The 16,221-nt window shown below is 32.1% G+C and overlaps 1 protein-coding gene across 3 annotated transcripts in view; it reads right to left on the bottom strand.

Moving 5' to 3' along the window:
* The window catches only part of Tusp (WD40 superfamily protein Tusp), a 73,652-nt gene extending 72,107 nt beyond the window's left edge, over positions 1-1,545 (bottom strand). For 2 of the 3 annotated variants that reach the window (XM_074173003.1, XM_074173004.1), the window contains exon 1: positions 1,344-1,545. In XM_074173003.1, coding sequence (XP_074029104.1) covers positions 1,344-1,358 — 15 coding nt within the window. In that variant the 5' untranslated portion in view covers positions 1,359-1,545. Of the gene's footprint in view, positions 1-286; positions 1,279-1,343 lie in introns of those variants that run through there. The other variant, XM_074173002.1, reaches the window with a different exon arrangement.
* Positions 1,546-16,221: the final 14,676 nt, after the last annotated feature.

Here is a 16,221-nt window from a genome sequence, read left to right as displayed (position 1 = left end):
ACATTCACACAAAAAAATAAGGTTAATATACCTATTCTGCTACTCGAGTGAAACCAGATCGGTTCACTAGTTGATTTTATATTTTCAATTGTGTAAAAAAACACTACTGACCAAGTGAATTACTTCGACATAAGTAAGCAGTCAGCTCACAAAATAATTTCTTCCCATCTTTGAATTATCTCATTATTGTAAAAAAGGATCCATATAATGTCTGAATAAAATTGTGGGGTGGATCGAAACGTATTAATTTCGCAATACGAATTCTCATTATAGAAATTATTCTTACCTCTGGCAATTCATCAGGCACTTTTCCCATCCAGGTAAGAGACAGAATGGGGCAATCGCTCTTTGCATTTACCGTTCTTTCGAAATGCAGGTGCATCTTTGATTTTCCCGCACTACACCTGCTTCAACTCTCCTAATGACCAAAACCCGAAAGAATAAGCACGAACGCTCCGGCCTCTTGCCATATCGAATTTTCAATTCATTATAACTTCAACATTGTCGTGAAACTGATGTCTGCACCTCAGGAACTGGGTTTCATATTGATTTTCATGTTTTCAGGAATTCAAGCTTACTAGTGGCCTGCTGTCAGCGGTGGCGCAATTTTCAGTTCTAAAACGCGCATGCTTTCTGTGCTTTCACTGTTGAAAAGGAGTAGCGAAAGGATTTGCCTCCCGTCATTATAGAACTGGAGCGAAAGTTGGTGACCTGGATTAGGTGAAAATTTAGAGTTGAGGGGTGAAAACTATGTGTTTATGCGATGAGATAAAATGATAATATTCTTTACTTGAAAAAGCTGTCGATGATGAATTTGATATATTTGAGAAAAAACAAATTACATATACTTAGCTTCTTCATATCAGGTGATTAATTCAACCTCAACTATTCAAATATTTCGAAAAATATCGTCCAAAAGAGTCCACAATATAAAGATATTATTTTTAGGGGCATTTCGCTGTTGATACCGTTTTTAGACGGTGTTAAATAGCGTGAAATCTTAAATCAAATTACCCAAAATTATAGATTAAGTTGCAGTTGACGAAATTCATTCTTTCATGTTTGCATGTATACACTCCAACAATACATTAACAACTGAAAACACTTCATTTCCTTCATAAATAAAGAAAACAATGAACATAATAAACATACTGAAAGGTACTTGTAATGCACTGTTTGGAATCTTTGGTGTAGTATTGAATATTACTAGAGTTTTATCCCAACACCAAACCGTTATTTCAACACCTTGACACGTGTTTTCATCACCAAGTGATCGTCTTCAAGAGGAAGATTGAACTAAATCTATATAGGTACAATGTTGTCCTTATTTATAGCATAGATACCTCAGCTAGGTACATGTATCTTAATTGTCTTGAATTAATTTCACAATGTCGCTTTATCTTCTGATAAGTTTTCTTTACTCATCTTTCTTTAGTAGTCTTTCTTCAGTAGTCGACGTTTCGAAGACGTTTTCAAAGCCCAAAATTCACTTCATTCAAAACTTTTGCCCCAAATTGTAAATAGCTGTATTTCTTTTGACTAACGTCAAAAGAATTATTTTGACGTATGTTAATAGCTTTATATCTTTCGACATACGTTAAATAATACAGCTATTTATAACAATTTGAGGTTAAAGTTTGAAAGTGAATTTGGGATGTCGACCACCAAAAAAAGCTAGGTATATGAATTTAATTTTCATTCATTTGTAGGTGAAATTTATAAATACGATAGGTTACTGACTAACTGAACTCCTCGATGGTTCATACTACACAGTGATATGACTTACAGATTGTGAAAGTCGTTCTTTGTGGAAGAAAATCAGGTTTTCATCGACCTTCTTTGGGTATTTTCACTTCCCACAACCTGTTAGTTCACCCCGAAAAGTGACTGCGTAAATTCAAAGTATTTTTCACAAACAAAATGTTTCATTTATCAGCAAGTTGTCGTAATCAATAATACTTTTTTTAAGACAAAACACAAGCACTACAGGAAAATCCTGAAGGAGCTCTAAGAGCGGTGCTTGTGCGAAAGTAGCGATTCACGTTGGACTAGAATCGCTGGAGATTAAGAAAAAACGTTGTTAGAAAGTTTATTCCACGTGAACGCAGTACTTCAAATGAAAGAGCCAAAAAATCAAACAATACTTATTTTAACGTTTCTGAGGTCAAAATTTGCCTTCGTCTTCAGAGGTGGACAAAATTCAAGTCTATACGCCGCTCTTCCTTTGCTGATTATTTTCATTCCACAATTTCTTTCACAGATGTCGAAGAAACTCTGGAATGTGAATTATGTCAATATTGTTGATTGTGGAAGGTGAAAATACCCAAAGAAGGTCGATAAAAAAAATTTAAGAAATATTGAATCCCCGACGAAAAATGTCTCTCAAAAAGTTTTCTTCATTACATATATCATACCTGTACTTCTTAGGAACCTCTTCTTATCTCGCATTATTTCTAGAAAGTGATAATTCATCTTTTTTCGAATATTGGGTTAGACTCTACTAAAGTCGGTAACATTGTGCAATATTTGTTAATATCATTGAATTCGATAGTCACTGAAGATAATCCATTATCTGTCAACAAATTAGTTCAAAGTCATATTCATGCGGCTAATTGTCGAAATTAGGTCAAATTTCAAGAAGATAACGATGGTTAGCGATACTTTTTTCAACATTCAGTTTCTACCTCTTCACTATGATACAACTGAAAGGTGCAAAATATACAATAGGAGAAAATATCAGGTTTTCTGTAAATATTATATTGATTAGGATATATTTAATACGCTTCAAGTTATATCTATTGATATGAATATTTTAGATAAATTTCAATCATTTTTGATGGTCAAACAGTTCAATTCATATTATATATGAAATGATCCACTAAAAACACTTTTTAATATACCAGAACTCCAACACTTTTATCAACGTGCATTTTACCCAGTAGAGCCTTCAGGATTTGGTTCAGGGAAGCTGAAGCAGATTTTGGTTTCCCTTGTTCAATGTGGTATCAAAAAGCAGCATATGGAGAACTATTCCATTGAAGAATCATATAACCTCCACACCAATATACCCACTGAGACATGATAGTCTACGAATGTGAATTGATTAAATTTTATCTGAAAAATTTGCAGTAAATTGAACACATAGTGATAGTCAAAGCTCTCTATTACTCAACCACAAGAATCCACTGATGACTTGAAGAATCACGAAGAATCAACAATAATGCCTGCCGTTGAGACGGTCTTCTTCTTGTTCTTCTTCTAGCATAATTGAACTCAAATACGTTTTCATAAACTATACCTCACGATTTGATATCCACAAACTTCATTTGAAAAATATATCACGACACGTTTCGCTAACACAGTAGCTTGATCAACAGTGATTTGAAAACTACAAGTTGCTTCTTACACTAATATTCATATACTACAGGTAACTAGAATTGAGACTACCTTCAACAAATTACCTAAACCTCTACCTTAGGTACCTCTTCAATTATGATCATCAATAATAATACTTTCTCGTTCAAGTTCAATAATTGGTGACCTATTCAAATTCAGTTGGTCATTCATTAGTTTATTAATTTCCATTGTTTTTTAATGATTCAATTTCAAACCTTTATTTTCTATGTGTGAAATTTCGAACTCTTCGTTAAAGATGATTTTCTTATAAGAGATGATTTGAATATGTTGAACTTGTTTTCTTATTTACATAACTCATATGATGTTCCTGGATTCGATTCCTGAATGTTCTGCCAGTTTGACTGATATATACCTTAGGACACTTTCCACACTTTTAATTTATATACTCCTGATTTCTGGAATTTGGATGATTTATCTTTATTATTTCTAACTTTCCAACGAATACTTGTTCTATATGCAAATCAAATCAAATCAAAATGTACTTTATTGTCGAAGATGAAATCTCATTGACAAAGTGTTACTATTCTAAGAAATATTAGATACACAACTCAATAGATATTGTCGAAGATAAAATATCATAGTCGAAGTGTTTTTATTTCAAAGAATATAAGTCATACAAATTAAAAGTAGTATTTGAAATTTGAACATTTGGTGATTTCAAAATTTTGGGGTGAAAAAGTAGTCAGAAAGTAATAATGTATATGCTACATATTGAAATGAATAATAATAATAATGAATATTCTCGTGCAACAGATAAATGTAAGTATAAGTATAAGAATATAAAAACTATAAAGCATAAAATATAAAAGTGAATGCATAGAAAATAAAAGTAAGTATCAACTTCGTAAACATTCTCAACTATATAGTTCAGAGCTAAATGTAAACATCGAACAAAAAGTTAAAAAAGTTACATAGTTTAAATACCAGTAGGTACTGAAACACAATAATTAAAATTAATTGTTTATATAATTTGAATTTATGTCTGAATAGAATCCGTCTAATGAATAAAAGGTCTTTGAAATCAGAAGCTTTTTTACAGACTTTCTAAATTTAGTAGTACATGTTATGCCTTTGACCTCAATTGGCAAATGGTTAAACATTTTCTTTCCATTATACAGTGTCACCGATAAAGTCCGCATCAAATGGGAAACTTTTTTATTTATCGTTTTATGTGAAATTTGATTTTGGCAGTAGATTTTGCTTAAGAAATGATGTCAAATGGCGTCTACAAAATAGGTCACGTGATTTCCTTAACCTGTCAAAATTGACATTTAAAAAAATAAACATCGAAAAATGACATTATTCTTCAAAATATCCAAAAATATCAATGGATAAAAACATTTTCTTTTGTAATTTTATACCCACATACCAAGTTTCAAACCCATAGTAAGTATTTTATATTTTCACTATTTTTCCGCATTCCTGCTTTTTCTACTTATCAAAATTTAAGCACACCTGTACTAAATCATTTATTTTAACTAAACTCGTCACCGAATTTCTTTTTTTGTAATATAATAATATTTTAAGAGCCTCTTTGATGTTAAAAACAAATTTTGAAAAATAAAAGTTGTCAAACTTGATGCAAAGTTCATCTAGTTTCAACGGGGCTTTCAAAACTATACAGTACTTGAGTTTTTTAATGAGCAAATGGCCTCACAATATGAATTAGAACAAAACGGAACATTAGGAAACATCATTTCGTGATTCTTGAAGCCCATTCAATAAAAGAAAAAAACTCATAGTATTTACATTTACCTACTCCGCTAACAACACTAATTTAAAAAAACTGGGTAGGCTGTGAAAAAATATGAAACTACATAATGTGTTTTAGAAAACGTCACTGTCACTGAATAAATTAATGCCCGTTAGTTCAATGTAATGTATGAAAATTAAAATAATATGTTATCTTTACAAGAAAAAATTTAAATTGTGCTAATTTGTAGTGAAAACACATTGCATCGACAAGTGGCTGATATTTTTAACGCAAGACATCCTGGTAGACATGTACAGCAATCCACTGTAAGTAGGATTTTAAAAAAAATTTAAACTGACTGGTTCAATTGAAAATACTTTTAAAAAACGTCATAATCCATCACGCAATAATGATGAGGTTCAGTTGGCTGTCTGCCTGGATGTTATCGAACAGGGAAAATCAAGTATTACCAATATTGTAGATAGAACTGGCGTTAAAAGAGAAAGCGTAAGAGCAATTTTACATAAAAATAAATTCAAACCCAAATTTATAAATACCTTGAAGGAAAGAGATTTCGATGTTTGACTAGATTTCTCTTTCTGGTACCAAGGAGAAGTAGAATTGAACAGAAAATTTCCTTACAAAATCCTATGGACCGACGAAGCTACTTTTTCACATCGAACGACGTAGTCAGTTCCCAGAATTGTAGGTGGTGGGCTCAGGAAAATCCTCATTTTGTGATAGAATGTCGGGACCAATATTCATTTAAAACAAATGTGTGGTGCGGTGTTTTAAATAATCAGGTAATGGGACCATTCTTTTTTAGACACAATTTAACTTCTTAGGATTATTTTCAATTTCTAAATACTGAGATCAGTGATATAGTGGACAATATGCCGGTTGAAATAAGACACAGTCTGTGGTATCAATGTGACGGGGCTCCTATTCATAGTTCAAGACAAGTCAAAGAGAAACTATTAGAAATGTTATTGGGCGAAATATGGAGCAAATATGGCCGCCTAGGTCGCCAGATTTAACCCTACTAGATTTTTTCTTGTGGGGTTACTTAAAACAAATCGTTTATAAACAAAGACCTTTTCGTGACGTGAATCACCTAGAAACTGTTATTAGAAACTATATTTTAAACATAAACCCTGTGAGTATCAACACTCAATAAAAGATGTATCAAGAAGGACAATTATCTGCATAGAACGCGATGGAAGACATACAGAAATGTAGTGTATTTAATGTCGTGAGTCTTTTTTTCGAGTTTTTTGCTATTAGGTATAGGTACATGTTTATTTTCAGTTCCTTTTAATTAAGATTAAATTCCACTGTATTTGTTGTTAAAAAAACAATAAACACTCTAAGATATTGTTTCCTAATGTTCCGTTTTGTTCTAATTCATATTGTGAGGCCATTTGCTCATTGAAAAACTCAAGTACTGTATAGATTGGAAAGCCCCGTTGAAACTAGATGAACTTTGCATCAAGTTTGACAACTTTAATTTTTCAAAATTTGTTTTTAACATCAAAGAGGCTCTTAAAATATTATTATATTACAAAAAAAGAAATTCGGTGACGAGTTTAGTTAAAATAAATGATTTAGTACAGGTGTGCTTAAATTTTGATAAGTAGAAAAAGCAGGAATGCGGAAAAATAGTGAAAATATAAAATACTCATTATGGGTTTGAAACTTGGTGTGTGGGTATAAAATTGCAAAAGAAAATGTTTTTATCCTTTGATATTTTTGGATATTTTGAAGAATAATGTCATTTTTCGATGTTTTTTTTTTAAATGTCAATTTTGACAGGTTAAGGAAATCACGTGACCTATATTGTAGACGCCATTTGACATCATTTCTTAAGCAGAATCTACTGCCAAAATCAAATTTCACATAAAACGATAAATAAAAAAGTTTCCCATTTGATGCGGACTTTATCGGTGACACTGTATATGAAAGACGTCTCAATTTTTGATGATATTGGAATCGGTAAACCTATATTGAGCTTATTTCTGGTATTTCGTCGTGGTGAAGTGAAAATTTCCGTCCTGTATTTTTTTGCATCAGACATACCATTTCCACTATAAGTATAGAAGGCAAGGTCAAGATTTTATGCCTTCTGAATAAAGGTCGACAGGAATCCCCAATTTCAATATCTCGTTTCCTCAAAAATGAGGCCACTTTTTCCGTTGTTTGTCCAAAATACGTTAAAGCTCTATGATTTTGATTATCTAACTTATCAATAGGAAAAATGGCATGCATCGCTTTTGCGTAGAATTCTCTGGAAAGTATTTTGTTTATTATTTCGGCTTTAAACCCATTTTTTACTGCAATTTGCTTGATGATATTAAGTTCTTTATTGAAATTATCTATTGAAAGAGGAACATTGACTAATCTGTAAATCATGCTATTATAAGCTGCTACTTTGTGTTGATATGGATGGGTAGAATCGTAATGAAATGTAATAATCTGTATAGTAATATCTGTATAGGACGGTTTGCGATAAATTGAAAAATCATGTTTATTATTCATTCTACTAATTGTTAAGTCCAAGAAATTGATTGAGTTGTCTGCTTCAACTTTAATAGTGAATTTAATGTTTTCATTTTGTTTAATATTCCTATGAAAAGTATCTAAGTACCTGTAAAACATACCAAAACGTCATCCACATATCGGTGCCAATACAAGAAATTACTAATCAAAAAATGTTTAAAAATCGACTTCTCTAGGTTATCCATGAAAATGTCCGCAAGTAAGAGGCTTAATGGATTTCCCACAATTAAACCTTTTGAAGATGAACAAATATTGTTATTGAATTGAAAATAATTTTGTTTGGGATATAAGGACAGAAGGTCAATGATTTCTCGTTTCATAACTAAAGTAATAGTATCATCAGGTGGTATGCTGGGAAATAGATTCTACACATCAAAGGATAGTAGTTTTGCGTTTTCAGCGTTTTCAGCAATTTGAGAGTTGAAAAACTCCTCTCTGCTGTTGCCACAGAAACTATGAAAGTTCATAGATTTTTCACTAATTTGTGTGCATTGAAAATTTCGCATTATAATTTAGAAAAGTCTCTGATCTTATCCCTCAATATTTCCTACTGTTTTTTTGGGTATACAACCTTTTACAATACGAAAATATACAAACCTAAATCAATAGAGAATCTGCTGAAGTGTAATAAAGGACTGAAAAGTTTACCCCGTAAAGTTACTGCGTGATATGAACCACTAAGAGTCCAAACTTCTGATTTCAACTTTCTGATTCCAAAACCCACAATTCACTTGAGAAATTCTGTACCAATTATTGATAGCTGTATTTCTATCAATATTTTGTAGACAAAATGTATGAACACGACAGGTTACTGACTATTTGGACTCTTCAATGGTTTGTTTATACGCAGTAACTTTTTGGGGCGAACTTTTTAGCTTTTTGCTTTCAGTTTGTGTCTGAAAGTTATTTCTTTGCATGATCTACACATATATCTATAGAGTTACTTATTTTTAAATTGATTCCTTTCTTCCTCTCTTTGGAATATTCCCGCATTTTTTGTATCAAGATGGAGTAGTTGAATGCCAAAAACTTTTTTTCCACAAATTAGTCACTCCAAAAAATATAACTCTTTCAACCTTTACTAGAATATAATTGTTTATTAGTGACTCAATGATTTGAGATGAATCATACTGATATACGTTGCTCGTGCTCCCATATTTTTTAAATGCTATTCTAAACAAACATTTCTCGCATCTATCTGGAATCGATGCAATGCTCGAAGCCACCAAAAATAAATCCCCATTATGCAAAACAATCGTTTTCAAAGTCGGAACTAACCTTTGTCAATGGTCGAGAACTTGTTTCCTTCGTTCATCATCAAGTCTGTTTCTGACATTTCACTCTAGACGATAGTGGATAGCAAGGAAATGTTTCGCTAAAATATAAAAAAGAACATCGTTAAACCCTTTCTTATGAATACTAAAAGTGCACCACAGTCGAACAAGAGATATCAAAAACGACACAAGAGCGAGCAAAAAATACAAAATTGGCTTGTTTGATGATAGAAACATGATAGCTAGTTGTATAACTAGGAAGGAAAGTGTCACTTTTCCTCTCACAGAATGTAGTTTACTATTCGACGCAAAGCGGAGTCCAGTAAACATCCTAGAGAGGAATACGCGAATATGCACTTTCCTTCCATGTAATACATAATATGATGTTTCCTTCTACCTACTACATTAACCTCTTTTTCAATAAATTTACGGCACAAATAACAAATTCATCTATCCGGGAATCTCTCGTTCAACCACTGTCGGTCGAAAAAAAAAATAATGAGATGGAGCACCGTCCTGCTTGAAATGTAACAGATCCTCCTGCAATCCTGTATCCTGTATCCCTTTGAGTTTCTAATTCATGAGTTTTAAGAGAATCGATCGTCTCTTCAAGCATTTCAAGTTACAGATTGCCAGTCGAGTTTCTCTTCCGGAAATAATGGGACCAATAATGGCCCGAAAATAACAGCCCAAACACAAACTTTTTGTGGGTGTTGTGTATGCCCTTCCAAAAAAATATGTGGGTTTTCGTCACTCCAATAGCGAAAATTTTGTCAATTAACATTGCCATTCAGAAAAAATAAATATTCCTTGCTGAAACAGATGTTTGACAGAAGATAAGCAACTAAGATGGAAATTGAACAAGTTATCAAAAAAGTTTGTAAGAAAAAATCATCCGGTATTGATGAAATTCCTGGTCTTGTTATAAAAAACGTTGCCAATGTAATTTCTGAGCCTTTGACTCATATAGTTAACTCCACTTTCATAGAGGGGAGGTTTCCTGATATACTGAAAATGTCAAAGATTTTGCCAATATATAAAAATAAGGGCTCGAGATCTGACTGTGCATCTTACAGGCCTATATCGCTACTTAGTCAGTTTTCTAAGATTATTGAATACTGTTTCTATCAAAGATTATATGATTACTTTGAATCATTTAGATTATTTTCTTCTAGTCAGAATGCTTATAGAAGAAATAAATCCACTGTTGGCGCAATTGATCAACTCATTAAACATGTGTTGGAAATCTTAGAAAACAAACAGCAAACTCTGGGGTTATTTTTTGATTTGAGCAAAGCTTTTGACCTCGTTGACCATACTGCTACACAAATTGCAGTTTTATGGTATACGTGGTCCTGCATTGAATTGGGTTAGATCTTACCTGACTGGCCGTAGTCAACTGGTCTGTGTGAATGGAATTAACTCTGTAAGTAAATGTATAGTAAGAGGGGTACCTCAAGGCTCTGTTTTAGGACCTCTTTTATTTTTGGTTTTTATTAACGATCTTCCGAAATTTTGTTCGAAAGCTTCCATTATTATAATTTTTGCGGATGACACTAATATCTTGGTATCTGCGGAAACTATGTCCGAAGTAATTGTCAAAGCTAATGAAGTAACTGATCAAATTGAGGAGTGGTGTTCTACAAATGGTCTGCTGCTAAATTCTGCCAAATCTCAAATGCTCAACTTTGTTACTAAAAATATAACTATTGATAAAAGCTATTTGGTAAGATTAAATAATGAAACTTCACATCAAGTTAATTGTACTAAATTCTTGGGTGTTGATATTGATAATAAACTTACCTGGAGTTTCCATGTTGATAGTGTCAAACTGAAGCTCAGTAAACATATATATTTACTTCGTAGGTTGAAACAAACAGTCTCTTTTGATGTTCTCATGCTTTTATACCACAGTTTAATTCAGTCAGTGATTTCCTATGGTCTTGAACAGTGGGGCTTATCAGCTAAAGCTGATGAAGTGTTTGTCATTCAGAAAAAGGTAATCAGAATTCTGGCTGGGGCATCTTCAAGTGCTAACTGCAGGCCATTATTCATTCGTTATAGTGTATTAACAATGCCTAGTTTGTATATCTACCAAACTCTGATATATATAAGAAAAAATATTTCAATTATTCCTAGAAATGAGCAAATCCATGAACATTTCACCAGAAATAACCTTCAACTTTATCAGCCTTATAGTAGATTGACAGTATCGAAGAATCACCCCATGTGCTGTGGGATTGAATTATATAATAAGCTTAGTAATGACATTAAGTCCTCAAACATCAATGTCTTTAAAAGGAAGCTTAAGGTTTTTCTATTGCAAAAAGCATACTACTCTGTGGATGAGTTTCTCCTTGAGTCATAATCATAATTTGATTGTAGCTTAGTGATTTTATTTTTATTTAAGTTATGCTTTGTATTTGTTTTTCTATAATAGTTTGACCTGTTGTATCAGCCAGTATTTTATGATGATGTTTGCCTAATGTGATTGTAAATGAACACTGATTCAATAAATGTTTGATTGATTGATTGATTGATTGATTGACTCGATGAGACATGATTTCACAATCATGTTTATCATAATCATCCTCGTGGAGCTCTTGAAGAATCTGCATTTCATAAGGATGAAATTTATGCATTTTCAATGATATTTTCACAGTCTCTCGTGACATCTGTTCTGATACTGATCGTAAGGAGCTCGAGGGCTCTGCAGCAAATGTTCCCAAAACTTCAATTTGAACTGCTTCATTCAGTACTCTGGGGTTATTTATTTTTTTATTTGTCACTGAACCATTTTTGTAAAAATTCACCAAATCAAGTACATACCGGTTACTGATATTACAACTTGGATGTCTCTCGTTAAAAAGACATGCCGCCCTTCGTGCGCACTTTACAACTTCTCCATAAATTAGAATCATTTCAATTCTGTCTTGAAGAATTTAAACCATTTTTACACTTTCATACACTCATTGAAGTAATCACTTAACAGCCCAACAGGTACAACTGTATGCACAATACTACCGCATCGTTCAAATTTGCGAACCAATTTTTTGCTTGTTTTATTATTAAACTACTTTTTGATGTAAATTAATTGAAGCTAATGACTAATATCACCCCTAATAAAGAGTTGGAACGGTACCACCCAATATTCTTACCAGTTCTGGTCAAACCATGCATCTCAGTATAGACGTTCTAATAAATACTTCTGTTATTTTAGAACGATATTTTTCAGAAAATGCTCATCAAAAAATAATAAATCAGGGTACCACTGGAAGCAGAATTGAACGCCAATCATAATGATGTGCCACTTGACCCCCCTTTCCATTTAAAATTCTCAGGGTAAATGTCATATAATCAAGTACATATCATTGTTTATCTATATTTTAAAATTATTCATATTGGCATTGAATATGCACTTTTGAACAGCAATTGTATAAACACCATTGAAAGAAATAGTGTTCGAATATGTATTTGGAACTTTTTTCGCTCAGCACATTACAATGGTGTTTGACTATGAAGTGCTTGACTATGATCCAGTTCAGGTTCTACATTATTTCCCATGATTTGATCAGATTTTTCTGCCTAAGATTGTTCTACAAAATGTTCGGCGATATTGGTTGACTTCCAATTGTCGCTTCGTATTGTAGAGCTAAAATATCTGCAATAGCGTTTACTGACAGAGTTGCTGAAGTTCTTCTGAAATGTGCCCTGTGTATTATTCGGCATTTGGAAGTTTAAAATATTCTGCAATTTGTAGGCACAATTATTCATGAATACGACAAGTTCACTTTTCCGAGTGAACTTTTCAGTTTGCCCTTTACTACACTTCAACAGATCCTCTATTGTTTTAGCTTTTTTGTTTTCAGAATGTGGAAGGTGATGAATCCAAAAAAAGTATAAAAATTTGAATCCTCCACAAAAAATGTCTTTATTTGGTTGTAGGTATCCGTCCATTGACGTTTCAAAAATGCAATGAACTTTTGATATTTAATTTCGACATTGTCCTTTATTTATATCATTGTGCGTAACATTGAATATCTTGACCAAAGTGTTGAAGCTTGTGATGATTATCCTTGGAGTAAAAAATAAGTCAGTAAAACATTCTCTGAATGATTGTTCATCTTATAATCTTCAATTCATTGTTTATATTATGTATATTGTCATTCATGCATGTCTTTAGATTTTTGTAGTAGTAAGGTTGATGACGCTTTGTTGGTTTGTTCCCTATTATTACGCAGCGTATTTAGAAATTTAATATCACCGAAAATGCTCTCCATTTTTCAAAAACTCAATTAATTTTAATGAATGTAGCGACATTGTACCCTAAAAGTGAGTCGCAGTGTTTATCGTTAGTAATCCACAGCATACTATAATAGTTCAATTATCAAGTGAAATAACGTATTTAACCATCCTTGATTTAAAATTTCAATTTAAAGAACTAAAGTTGAAGTACCATTCATGTTTGACTTTCACAAAAAACAGGATATACAATGTGTTCTAGAAATTACGGAAACAATTTGAATATAATAGATAACAGATTTTATCATTTACAACATAATTGAAAGGGAGGGAAATGAAAAATACTTTTCCTCTCTAGGTGGGAAAGTATGAGTTTCCTCTTTGGTATAAGGGAGGAAAAATCGTTTACAGACCATCACTATCGAAGTCGAATGACAATTTGACTATATTTCTGAATTTGATAAGTACAATTTGGAACCTCTAAGCGTGAACCAAAAAATCAGGCTTCTCAACCAGAACAAAAATACTGTCTCCCGACGTACGTTTTGCTAACCAAGTTAGCATCAGGGAAAAATTCAACGAAAAAACTCAACATTGCTTCACCTGGGTCTTTTCATCTACATATGTGGATTGTATTCAACTTGTGAAATATAACAATATATGTAGAATAACCAAATTAGTGGTGTTCATTTCTTTATTTTCATTTGTTTGTCATACATAACTATCATACAAGTACCACCTTAGGTCAATTACATTCTTCCTAATAATAATTTTGAACGGAATATTGTACTTGTTCATTATTTTGTTGGATATCAGAAGTGAAAATATTTCGAACTTTTACTGAACTTTTGTGTGATACGACTTCAGTTTCTCTCATTTCAATTCACTAAAACAGTAATTATAACAACGTGTTTTTGATGTAGGCGAGAAAACAAGTTTAGGAATATGTTTACAGTTTTCTCGCAAACTGGTAACAAGGATTGTTATGATGGGGCCATCACTTAACACCCTTTTCATGGAAGATTTTATAGGTATATCCTCCGGCTAGAGGATTAACTGAACACTAGTCTATAAAATAGTCTAAACTAACCCTTAAAAATAAATTTGACGTTATTTAGATATTAATGTAATTGCCAAAATCGACACACTGTATAATCATATTGTAAAAATATTTTCAAAATATATAATATAATTATATCTATTTCAATATTAACTTATACCACAAAAAAGATTTAAAGCTTTATAACTTCTATTTATTATTAGAACTGTGCTATCATCTTCTTGGCTCTACTCAAACTGAACGTTTGATCCTCTTGTTTGTTCTTTTATGCAGTTAGAACGCCTTAGTGCGTCAACACAATATACAATTCTGCCTCACCCTATATCGTAATATATTGAGCTGAGATATGATAGGAATAATTTTTAAATGATTGTCATGATAATCATATCTTGATTTCGAAACAAGGAAGTTACTAAAATATTTGACAGAGACAGTTTTCTTCATCACTTGACTTCATATAATTGATTCAAATTGCAATTTCGTAATAATGAAGAAGGTAATTCTTATAATAACCGAAGTTAGTTATACATACGGGTAAATTGTGAAACGCAATACTAAATAACTCACTAAGTCCATTTCAGGTTTCATTTTCGCATCCAGTATGATTGTTTGCTTTACACATCACGATAGTATCTTTGGCATAACTATTTTTTTCTCAACTTTCCATATTCACTATATCATTACTCTAAAAACGATAATTGTACCAACAGAGTGTCTGGTACTCCATAATCAATATGCACTTGGTTATTCATTGGATATGTCATTCACTTTCGTAATGTGTCTTTTATTCCAAAGATAACTTAGAAATAACATCAGGGTTAGCCCAATATTCCCAGATCTTCCGATGAACCAAGAACCATTCACGACTGATAGTCTAGGTCTAGAAATACGCAGAGTATTGCTTTCGCTTTATCCACTGCTTGGTAAAAACTGACAGGTAACATCGGCAAAATCTTCAGTTATTTTATCAGGTGTTGAGAATGGAGAAGGAATATTTTCCTAAACGTTAGCTGTTTCAAAATATGGAAATATACAAGTTTTCAAAAGAGACGTTTTCAATATTTTCGAGAACAAAAAAAGACTAAGTTGAAAAGAATATATTTTTAGACAAGATTATTTCTGAGAAAGTAAGGTTTTGACTTACTATTTCTCCATCTTCATACAAAAAATGTGTGAATCTTTCAAAGAGAGAAATAAAGCAATCATTTCTCAAAATCAACTCTATACAAAGATGTGTACATAATGCCCCCTCGAAACAGCTACCTTCATATAAACATTGAATTGCACGAAAGGAAACATACTTTCGAAACAACTTCTTCTATATGAATATTAAAAAATACAATTATACAGTTTGTGTTCCAAATATTCGTTATGGAGTTGAATCGGATATCATTCACAGGATTGCTACATAATATAGTACCTACATAATTTCGCTCACATAGTTCACTGTCATCTTCAATGGTAGACATCGATGTTTTAGAATGATACTATTGTATTACTTCCTGCACTAATCTGGATAGCATGCAAGATAAAGTCTTCAATTCGTTCATTTATATCATGAATGAGTTAATTCAACCCATGTCAATGAAGACAATACGTGAAGAAAGTTTTTGGCTTTTTACTTCATCATCTTTATACAAAAAAATTTGGGGATATTTATGTCACTTCAACTCGTAGACAGCTCCTTGAAGTAGTAGTTTGACTCTAGGCTAGTGGGCCAGAGATCTCGGATCAGTCTATTAAATTTTTGATGTATTTGAAATTGAATAGAATAACAAAAATAGGAATATCATCAAAATATGAATCATATTTCTGAATATTCTTGTTATAAGTCATAGGAAAAGTATAGTATTCTACTTGTGAATAATTTACGACCCTTGCCTTCGACTCGCTTCTCGTACGTTAAATAATATACAATTTTTCCGAATTGTGAAAGGTTGAAATACTCATCGATGAAACTATAAGTTCTTCAATTGAAT

The sequence above is a fragment of the Leptinotarsa decemlineata genome, unplaced genomic scaffold, assembly GCF_025532065.1.
Source record: "Leptinotarsa decemlineata unplaced genomic scaffold, Ldec_3_MD MMD2_tig00000199_RagTag_RagTag, whole genome shotgun sequence".
NCBI classification, from domain to species: Eukaryota; Metazoa; Arthropoda; class Insecta; order Coleoptera; family Chrysomelidae; genus Leptinotarsa; species Leptinotarsa decemlineata.
This window is presented reverse-complemented; position numbering and strand designations above follow the sequence as displayed.